We start from the raw sequence: 10491 nt of genomic DNA, 5'->3' as shown, positions 1-10491 counted from the left end.
TTGAAGGAGTCGTGTTACCTCTCTGGGCTTCAGTTTCCCCTCTCCTGACACGAGGGGGTGAAATGTAAGGGTCCTTCCGTTTCTTCGGACAGTCTTACCTTCTGCACATACATGACCCTCCACTGTGTCAAAGAACTTTAATTGTGGGATGGAAAAGAAAGGAACCTGTGGGTGTGGAGGAGGGGCAGGAACCCTAAAACACAGAACATAGTTCTCAGGGCCTCTCAAATGAGCTGGATTTAGAACTTGGGGTGTCTCTGCAGTGCCTGCTGTCTGGCAGGTCCCATCGTGCAGTGGGTCTCCCGTTGGTTCTGCCTGTGCTGCTGGTGGGTGGCGGTTCTCAGAAGCGTGGGACAGGGTGCAGGCGAGGTGGAGGGACCCGGATGGCGTGCTCCCGCCGGGACAGAGCACACAGCGGGGGTCGGGGGTAGGACAAAGTGTAAGTGCTCCCTCTCAGACCAGCCTCGGGTGTGAGCCACCTCTGCCTCAGCTGCTCATAGAGTCCGTAGTTTGTAGGGGGAGCTGCAAGAGAAAGCAGGGTCCGGGCAGGAGTGGGTGGTGGGGCCCCGGAGGGCTCCCGGGCTGTGGGGTTGGGAACTCAGCTGGCAGTGCCCAGGAGGGAAGGCCCCTGGGAGCCTCAGGCTCGGGCCCTCCCTGTGTACTCATGAGGGACCCGGTGGCCTAGGAAAAGTCAGCCCCGTGACCTGGTTGCGGGTGGCCTGGCCTACTCTTGTGGAACTGTCCTGCCCCGGCTGGGAAGGGAACAGTGCAGGCTGGGACATGAAGAAACCCTTGCAAAAAATAATGTAGTGACAAGCAGCTGGACCTCTGGCTTCTGTCCCTTTGCAAGGACGGGTAGGACTGCAAAGAGAGGGATGCAAAGGGCAGGAGTGGCTGGAAACAAGTCAGGTTAACACTCTCCTACCTAAATCCCTCCAAAGTCTCTCTGCTGGCTCGGAGCTGTTTCACTGGCTCCTCTCACCCTGAAATGCCCCTCCCCCTAATCCCTGCGTGGCTCCCCCTTGCTCAACTCCATTATCTCCCACCCAGAGGAGATCTGGGAACACTCGCCTCCCTTTCTAGCCTTACCTATGTCCTTCATAGCAGAGATCCTGGTCCAAAATTGTCTTATTCACTAGCTCTTAGGTTATATTATTCCATATTGGGATCTTCTTATCTGTCTCCTCACTGGAATGCCAGCTCCCAGGGGGCAGAAGTTCCTCCCTGTTTGACATTGCCATGTGCTCAGATGCTACAATGGGCCCAGCTCCTAGGACACAGTCCCAGTTATGAAATGAATGACCCAAGTGGGCAGTGCTATTGCTCCTGCCACCCGTGCTCCAGGTAAACCTACTGCTTCGCTGCACAGGTGAGAACTTCATCGTGCAGCATCCCAATGTCAAGGGCAGAGGGCAGGTGGCAGCCCTGGGGGGCAAACAGGACTCCTCCCCCCATCACCTCACTCCAATGCTCTCTTTGAGCCAGAGTCCCCAGTGGGGGTCCTTCTCTGTGAGCTGGGCACACCTCAACCCTGGGCAGGGGTGAACCCCTGACAGTCCAATACAGGGGGAAATGCAGAATGATAAAAATACCCAGGAGGGGGAAGTCAGCTTTCTCTGGAAGCCACAGCAGCTTGTGCCTGTCCCAGGTGCGGCATGGGGCCAGGCCCGGGTTGTAATTGTGGCGGTTGTAATGGTCATCGTAGGTGCTGATCAGATGGCAGTGCGCAGGCTCCTGGTGGTGGGTCATCAGGTGTTTGTACGGGAGCCCCTGGAGGGACAGACACAATGGCCCCGTTACTGATCGGAGCCCCGCTGATGGCGAGGGGGCCTGTGCGGACTCTTGGGGCCCCGCTTGCCTGGCCCACCCTGACGCAGCTCCCCGCCAAACACGTGTCTCCGCTGAGCTGCGATCAGTTCTTGGTACAAGTGGCCCTCAGCCTCAGAGCGGGGGTCCCCAAATTCCCCAGAGCCTGTGGTTGAGAGTGGGGGGAGGGGCAGCTTTCAAGATGCCTTTGCATATCGATGGCTGGTAGCTAATATCTTAGTTATGCAAATGGTTTGGTTCTTCCAAGGTCCCAAGGAGATGAGAGGGGTTTTGTCCAAGGATAGTGAGGAGAAAGCGTACAGGGCCTGCGCGAGGTTCTGCGGTGAATGGTCCGAGCCGGTTCCCACGCCCACTGCGTCACAGGCCGCGGTCAGGGATTTAAAATAAGGTGGCAGCCATTTTTGTAGACAGAGAGAGGGAAAGGGAGTTCCACGTGGTTTGCAAGAAGGTAGAGCCACATGCAGTTTTGGAAGGAAAAGAGATCCGTGCAGCTTTGAAAGGGCGGAGAGAGAACCGCGCGTGATCCAGTGCCACACAGCACATGTTTTCCTGGCCTGTTACACGGAGGCTGAGGACCTCGTGCCCCCGATCCTGAAGGAGACAGCTGACAGATAAGGGATGGGGAAGTTCTGGGCATGGTTTTGGCTTCTAGCCTTCTGGGTCCCGTGGGAGAACAGGGCTCTGAGCTGAAGTGCTCACTGCCCTCCCCAGGTTGGAACATTGTAAATAAAGACCTGTTTTCCTCAACATTAGCTGTTGGGTTTTACACCACGGCGCCCCGTTAAAGAACCCCCTTTCGCCCTGGAATACTATGGAGACGCACTAACATGAAAGTCAGGACACTGGCTGAATGGGAAGGGTCAGCACTGTCTTGCCGCATGTCCCCATGGACTGAAGTCATCCCCTTTCACTGGTCTCCAGTCTCATTCGCCCAAGTGCCTATTTCCAAGGCGAGTGAAAGATGCTGGATACGGAGCCTGACGTCAGCATGTAGTATTTCAATCAGTTACTATGGGAAGAGTCAGAGAATGCTCCCTAAATGGTCTTCTTCTGTGAAGGATTTACGGCAGCCTCAGCTGGAGGCGCGGGGAGGGATCTCTTCGGTGGGAAGTAATTTACAGGGAGAAGAAAGCCTGTTCTCCCTGCTCTGGGACCTTCGCCTGAATCAGTGCTTTTCCTGAGAAAATCCTCTTGGCCCCGGGCGGGAATCCTGGGGGACTGGGCTGATTTACAGGGCAGGAGAATGTGGATTTTCATGCCGGCCCTGTTGTCTGGAGCACACAGGGAGGCCTGTGTCTGCTCTGGTGTGGAAATGCTGGCTGCACCCTATATTTCCCGTGGTGGTTCCATAAATAAGGCCGATCACAATGGCAAAGGGACACAGCGGGATGGGCACAGACATTTAAGCTGGGGTTCCCAAGGTCTCCATCGCCAGGTGCCCAGAGCATTTCCAATGCCAGGGAAAGCTAGCTGAAGAGGTTCCCATCAACCCAGGGCAGTGCCCAGGAAGAAAGGAAAGAGGCCAACAGGGATTTTCTTGCTGTTCCTCTGGGTTCGGGGCACGGCCCTGCTGTCTTGATTATGTTCCCAGGATTTTTGTTTTCCTCGGGTATGGTAAGGTGACAGATGCAGAGACGCCTGCCTTTGAAAGAGCTTACAGGTCCCCAAAAGAGGGGTCACGCCACACCACTTAGGGCCACACAGGATAGCACTGGGGTCTGTCCGAGGCAGAACAGAGAGTATGGCCTAGAGAACAGGCGAGGCAGGATAGACAAGTTTGGGAAGCTGAGGATCGCCTATGTGAATAGTTTCAGAAGGCTCTAGGCTATCAGGGTGCCTCTGGGGTGGGTACCTGCCCCTGGAGTGCCCTAAGGCGAGGGGAGTGTTAGATAAAGGATGCAGCTGGAGAGGTGGGCTCTGGATTGTTGGCTTGCAAGGGAAAGCCGTGAGGACAAGCCAACTGTTTACTCTGTGTAGGAGTTAGCAAACTCTGGGAAGGCCGTCACTCCAGGATTAGCAAGGTCCCTCCAATAATAGCAAAGCATCATAAAAAAGAGAGACACTAAAAAATATGATTCATACATCTGCCTGGGAGAAAAGCGCAGGAGGGGGGTCCTCTCTAGGGGATGATAACCTCGTCTGTCCAAGGTCTAGTTGAAGAGCCATCAGCGTTTGCCAGAGAAGGGTGGGGGCGAGGTGTGTGCAGAAGGAAGCCCAGGCAGCGCTGACGGAGTGGAAGCCGCCGCACAGACAGGCCATTCAAACAGTCCGTGGGAACGGCTGTTGGATTGCTTGCTTCTATTTTGTGTGTGTGTGTTGGGGGAGGAAGACTTGTCTTAATCTTGACAACTGTACATTGTGTGCAGCCATCCCTGTGTGAGGGTTTGCGGTGGGTTCAAAGGTCTTCAAGAAAGGGGCCCTCGTGTGTATCAAAGACGACGCTAAGTGCCTCATGGGTGCTGATGGTTAGGGACTTAGAAGCCCAGATCTCTCATTTTTGCTTCCTTACATTAAAATGCACGTGTGTCTCCAATGCACACTAATGGTAGGTCAGCAGCCCCGGGCAGCAGCATGGCCCGAGGGTGCCAGCGCAGAACTGAGATTCTGCACCCTTCATCCTGACGTGGGTCCCCAAAGGCAGAAGGCCACTCCAGCAAGTGGTGAAGGGGCCTCTCAGGACATGCCTTGCTTGATTTTTCAGAACAGGCCCCTGCTCTGTCCCTCACCAGCCAGCAACACGGCTTCAGACACAACACTCACTGCCCCTGGGCACGTTTTATGGGACAATGAGGGAGCGGAGCTCAAGAATCTCTTTCAGCTCCAAAATGCTCCTGTTCTGACAGATGTCCACCCCTCCTTCTGTGCCTCCCGCCCCCACCCTGGCTTCAGGCCGGTGTGGGGTTCGGCAAGTGTGGTGGGAAGGGGGTGTCCTGAGGTTGCCGTCCCCTGCTCCCTGCTCCGCTGGCCTGGGACACATCATGCCACAGCCAGCCAGGGAGGGAGAGGGTGCTGAATGTGCCCTTGAGTTTTTATACAAAAGAACGGGAGGCTGGGGCTTGGAAGACACAAAACGCTGCCATCCACACATCACCGCCACCTGCTTTGGGGGTCCCCATGTGACCCCTCACTGTAGTCACGTTAGTTCATTATTCACCGTGGTCATTTGTTGCCTGTATCCTGTGGAAGTGCGAGGCCTGGGGGAAATGAAGCGGGAAAGGGCTGGGATGCAGGGGCGGATGCTGCCAGCTTCGGAGTGGACAGCTCTCTGCTCAGCAGGCCATATGGGTGAGTGCCACCTGCAGCCCCTGGACTGGGGACAGGACTGATGAGCCTACTCCTGTGTTCCCAAGAGGCCACTGGGCCCAGAAGGAGCCAGCCGGTGGGGTCTCTGAGCCCTGGGGAGGGGCCTAGCCTGAGCGCGGGGGCCCCGATGCCCTCTTACCTCAACTCTCCTCTTCCCGTACCACCTGGAGATCTGGTCTGGCCTGTGGCCGGGGAAGGGGACGTACTCGTTCCTGTAAACGGACTGGGGCGTCTTCTCAGTGGCTTTGGTGAACTGGAAAAGATCAAATATTCAAGACAACTTCTGGGACGCCCCTTCTCAACCTTCTGCTGCAGCCCCTCACCTCTTGGGGCATCCCGCATCACACAGGCTTAATTTTGTCCCCTCCCTTCCAGTATTTGGAAAGGAGGCTGCGCCCTGCCATCCAGGACCCCTCGGGAAAACTGATATTGGTGCCACCTGAGCACCTCTCACGTCAGCGGTCAGCGGCCTGCGACGGTCCCTCCATCCTCCTCCTCCCGCTCCTCCCGCCGGCTCGCCTCCTGCCCTTGTTCTTCTTTGTTCTCACTCTTCCCAACTCACTCCACTCTTTCCTCCCCCTATTATATTATGTTTTTCGGTTGATATCTTATATTTCTATTGTGGTAAAATATACCTCACACAATTTACCATTTTAACCATTTTAAGTGTACCGTTCGGTGGCATTGAGTCAATTCACATTATTGTGCCACCATCACCATTGACATCCAGACCTTTTCATCGGCTCATGCCGGAAACTCTGTCCCTCTTCAGCAGCTGCCCCCTTCTCCCCTCCCCCAGCCCCTGGCACCCACCGTTCTACTTTCCATCTCTGTGCATTTGACTTTAAAGTACCTCATGTAGGTGGAATCGTACAGCAGCTTTCCTCTTGTGACTGGCTTATTTCCCTTAGCCTTGTGTCTTCAAAGCTCCTCTACATTGTAGCATGCGTCCGAATGTTTTTCCTTTTGAAGGCTAATATTCCATTGCACGCATATGCCACATTTTGCTTAGCCACCATTGAATTACTTCTACCCTTTGGCTACTGTCAGTAATGCCGCTATAAACATGGATGTACAGATATCTCTCTTAAAGATCCTGCTTTGAATTGATACGAGGCTGGGGCGTTATATACCCAGAAGTGAAATTGCTGGGTCATATGTTTAATTCTGTGTTTAGCCTTGTGAGGAAATGCCATGCTGTGTACCACGGTGATGGCTCCATTTTGCATTCCCACCGGCAGCGCGCCACGGTTCCAACTTCGCCACATTCTCACCAACACTTGTTATTTTCCGTTTGTTTGTTTGTTTTTAATCATAGCCATTCTAATGTGTGTGACGTGATATCTCCTTATGGTTTTGACTTGCTTTTCCCTAATGATTAGTGATGCTGAGCACCTTTGCAGGACCTTACTGGTCATCTGTCTGTCTTCTTTGAAGAAATGTCTGTTCAAATTCTTTGCCAGTTTTTAACCGTTGTTGAGTTGGAAGTGTTCTTTATCTGCTCTGAATATTATTCCTTTATCACAGGGATCTGCAGATATTTTCTCCCATTCTGTGAGCTGCCCTTGCATGTTGTTGATAGTGTTCTTTGATGCATAAACATTTTTAATGTTGATGAAGTGCAATTTATCTATTTTTTCTTATTGTTGCCTATGTTTTTGGCATCACAGCCAAGAAATGATTGTCAAATTCAGTGTGGTGAAGCTTTTCTCCCATCTTTTCTTCTGAGAGGTTTCTAGTTTTAAGGTCTTCATTTAGGTCTTTGATCCATTTTTATTTAATGTTTGTATATGGTGCAAGTGAAGGGTACAACTCTTTTCTTTTGCATGTGGATATATAGTTTCCCAACGCCATTTGTTAAATTTGGGGGGAGTCAAGAGTTATACATGAATTTTTCTCTTTTTATATATTTTATTTATTTATTTCTAGAGAGAGGGGAAGGGAGGGAGAAAGAGAAGCATCCATGTGTGAGAGATACATCCACTGGTTGCCTCTCGCGTGCCCCCGACTGGGGACCTACGTGGCCCACAACGCAGGCACGTGCCCTGACCGGGAATTGAACCGGCAACTTTTGGTTCGCAGGCCAGCACTCAGTCCACTGAGCCACAGCAGCCAGGGCACTACATGAATTTTTGACTGCACAGGAGGTGCGTCAACCCCCCTAACCCCCACGTTGTTCAAGAGTCAACTGTAGTGCTTTGTCCACGTATTCTTTCAGCTCTGTGAGTATAGTTAAGATAGTTGTTCTAAAGTTGTTGCCTGTGTTCCGATGCCTGTGTTGCTTCGGGGACAGTGTTTTCCTTTGAGTGGGCCATGTTTTCCTGTGCCTTCATATGTTTTGTTAAACATTGGGCCCCCTCTCTGAGTCTTTGCAAACTGGCTCCGTTCAAGAGAAAAGATCTTTACTAACTGGAAGTGCAGGCTCTGAGCCTTGAAGTCAGCTTGGTGTGAAGGCTTAAGTGCTGCTCAGGACTTTTTGAGCATGCCTCTTGCCTGGGCTTCTGTGTGTGTGTGTGTGTGTGTGTGTGTGTCGGGGTGAGGGGTGTCTCCCCTATATACAGGGCTTCTTTAAAATGCCTTAATTTCCCAAAGAGTCTCTTCCCTGCTTCTCAGGGCCTTAGACGTTCTGTTGTATCCCTCTCCCTGTAATCTCCTGCCCCTGACCTTTGCAGGTCTGTGGATCCCTGGCAGCGTTCATTAGCTGTGACTCCCACTGCTTTTCCCGGCTCTTCTTAGCCCGAACTATGAATTACACCATTTTTCCCTGTCTTAGCTCTGAATTAGGCAAAACAGAGACCAAACTGTCGGGCAGCTCCCAGGCAGGCTAGAGTGTTACTCTACTCCCTTCGGGTTTGAGGAAGGGAACGGGGAGCTAGCTGGGCCACTGCTTCCCCCCACCCGGCACCACATGACAGGGAGGGAGTGTGGAAAGGGAGCATACCATGGGTTCTATACCATTTTGAATGTGGCTTTTTCTAAATTGGGCATTTGATGTGTTGCTAGAGAGCTTTGACTGTTTCCCAGAGCCCCTCTATAGTGATTTGAGCTCGGGCAATAATGTTTTAAGTGTTTCCGTGGTAGAACAAGGACCTGAAATTTCTTAACCTGCTATCTTTCTTACATCATTCCAACTCCGCTCTCTTTCTGCAATCCCCTCTAGGTGGAGGGCCAACTCGCAGTGTCCCTGGGTACTGCCTGGCCCACAGGAGCCTGGAGGGGTTGCTCAGATGGTCCCCTTTGCCCTAGGAACTTCCCTGACACATATCTGCTCCTCACACCAGACCAGGTACACTCAGATCTAAGAATGGCCACCAGTCATGTCTGGCCAGAAGGGCGGTGAGTGCTACGTACTCCACAAAAACAGCCTTCTCCGGTTCTCAGAGGTTGCCACCAATCTTCCCACACTTGCACCAAAGCTGCCCATTCTGTACCCTTTTTCCTGTGCCCATTTCCCAAGAAAATAGGAGGACATTTAGATGTCCCTGCAAAAAATTTAAGTGGCTCAGTCCTCATTGTTCAAAAATGAAGACTTTCAGGCTTAAGCAGGCCAGTTCAGGCAAAGTATTTTGTAATGGCCTCTAAAGTACGTGCAAATACCATGAGCCCGTTTGTTCTGTGTTGACAGTAAACACTGAAATGCATCGGCAACAGGGCAAGCATGCGGAACAGGTACCAGGAATAGCAGCTCACCCAGATGTCAATGCAGGAAAGGTCAAGCCTGCCTCGGCAGGTACCACATCCTGGGGAGGGCCAGACCTGGAAGAGCAGAGATTCTTCAAATCAAGGTGCAGAGCCCTGGCCGGGTGGCTCAGTTGGCTGGAACATCATCCCCAACACCAAAACTTTGGGGGCTCGATTCCCGGTCAGGGTACATCCCTAGGTTGCGGGTTCAACCCCCCATCGGGGTGCATGTGAAAGGCAACCAGTCGATGTTTCTCTCTTTGTATCTCTCCCTTTCTCTCTCTATAAAATCAATAAACATGTTGATTTTTAAAAAATCAAGGTTCAGAAGAATTAGGGACAAGAACATCAGATGCCTAGAATAGTCCTGTGAGGCACAACTCTGCTGAGACATCTGCTATGATATTTTCAAGACACAGTGGGGACCCTGATGGTGCTTGAATGTAACTCCCCAGCGTAGCTAGCCCGCAGACACCCTAATGCCTTGTTTTAAGATGCATCTATCTACGGCCCTTGATTTGAAAATAGTAATGACTGCACTCCTACCTCTCCCTGAGGACTCTCCACCTTCTCTCTTTCCTTACCTTCCTCCTCTCTTCCACCCAGTTTCCCGTGAGCACTCTGGTGGAATAGTCGCTCTCAATTTTCCAGCCTGGAGTATAAAACGACTGTGGGTCTACTGCAGTCAGCAGTTGCATGGTGAGGATGCGCCCGGGGTTTCTTTGACTTGACTCAGTTTACGGTTCCGGGACTGGGGAGACGTTATGACGTTGCCAAGTTTGAGTGCCTTTTCTTTTTCTTCCCAGACACCCTTCTCAGTGGGTAGGGGATGACACCCTGCCAACATCACAGAATAAAAGGGCCTCGAGAGTCCATTTTCAGCCTCCAGGGAGAGGTGATCTTGGATTCCCTACTGTTGACTGTCTCCATGGTGATAGACTCTGAGTATAAATAGGCAACTTAAGGGAGCAGCTGATTCCTCAAGAGCAACACTGACCCCACAAAAGCAAACCAGTCCCACAACCACCGTAACAGCAAAAGCGAGAAGAACCTGGTGTCTGTGTTCTCACCCCGTGAGAGGCATCACCCTTGCTGCAACTTTACAACTCGAGGGAGTTGAGATGATCACCTGCTTACCATTTAATGAGTGCTGATGGGCCAGGCCCATGCCAAGGGCATTACCTGTATTCGCTCGTTCATCCTTCCAGTAGCCCGAGGAAGCAGGTGCTATGATTGTACCCATTTTACAGATGAAGACACTGAAGCAAAGAAGGAGTAAGGAGTAGAGCTCTTAGGAATTACTGAGGACCTCCTGGCTGCTATGGCTCAGTGGACTGAGCGTCGACCGGCAACCCAAGTGTCGCTGGTTTGATTCCCAGTCAGGGCACATGACTGGGTTGCACATCAGGTCCCCAGTTGGGGACACGAGTGAGAGGCAACCACACAGTGATGTTTTTCTCCCTCTCTTTCTCCTTTCCCCTCTCTCTAAAAATAAATAAACAAGTAAATAAATAATTTATTTTTAAAGAAATTACTAAGGACCCAAAGGGCCTCTGTTAATGGTAATATATTAATTATTAAGTTCAAAATAACAAAAAAAAATTCCATCTGTTGTAATATGTTGCTTTGTTTGAAAAGGAAATTCCAGCCTCACAGAAGGACGTAGTTAGAGGAGAAAGA

At 51.7% G+C, this 10491-nt stretch overlaps 1 protein-coding gene across 1 annotated transcript; it reads right to left on the bottom strand.

Moving 5' to 3' along the window:
* Nucleotides 1-310: 310 nt before the first annotated feature.
* Nucleotides 311-9509, bottom strand: CFAP107 (cilia and flagella associated protein 107). The gene is made up of 4 exons (XM_090268243.1): nt 9396-9509; nt 5270-5383; nt 1593-1770; nt 311-522 (listed from the first exon to the last, which is right to left on the bottom strand). The coding sequence occupies exons 1-4, from the start codon at nt 9507-9509 to the stop codon at nt 341-343; spliced, it is 588 nt and encodes a 195-aa protein (XP_090124369.1). The 3' UTR covers nt 311-340.
* Between the last annotated feature and the right edge of the window lie 982 nt (nt 9510-10491).

Source organism: Furipterus horrens, unplaced genomic scaffold, assembly GCF_987537825.1.
Source record: "Furipterus horrens unplaced genomic scaffold, mFurHor1.1.pri manual_scaffold_3, whole genome shotgun sequence".
Lineage (NCBI taxonomy): Eukaryota > Metazoa > Chordata > Mammalia > Chiroptera > Furipteridae > Furipterus > Furipterus horrens.
Note: the sequence above shows the minus strand (reverse complement) of the source record. Positions and strands in the feature narration are given on the sequence as shown.

Excerpts from the sequence above, each read along its gene's own strand:
- CFAP107 (XM_090268243.1), bottom strand. The coding sequence starts at position 9,509 with ATGCAACTGCTGACTGCAGTAGACCCACAGTCGTTTTATACTCCAGGC. Across the intron at positions 1,771-5,269 it reads ACGGGAAGAGGAGAGTTGAG|GGGCTCCCGTACAAACACCT; the intron begins GTAAGAGGGCAT and ends CTGTCCCTCCAG. Across the intron at positions 523-1,592 it reads AGCTGACTTCCCCCTCCTGG|CTCCCCCTACAAACTACGGA; the intron begins GTATTTTTATCA and ends TTTCTCTTGCAG.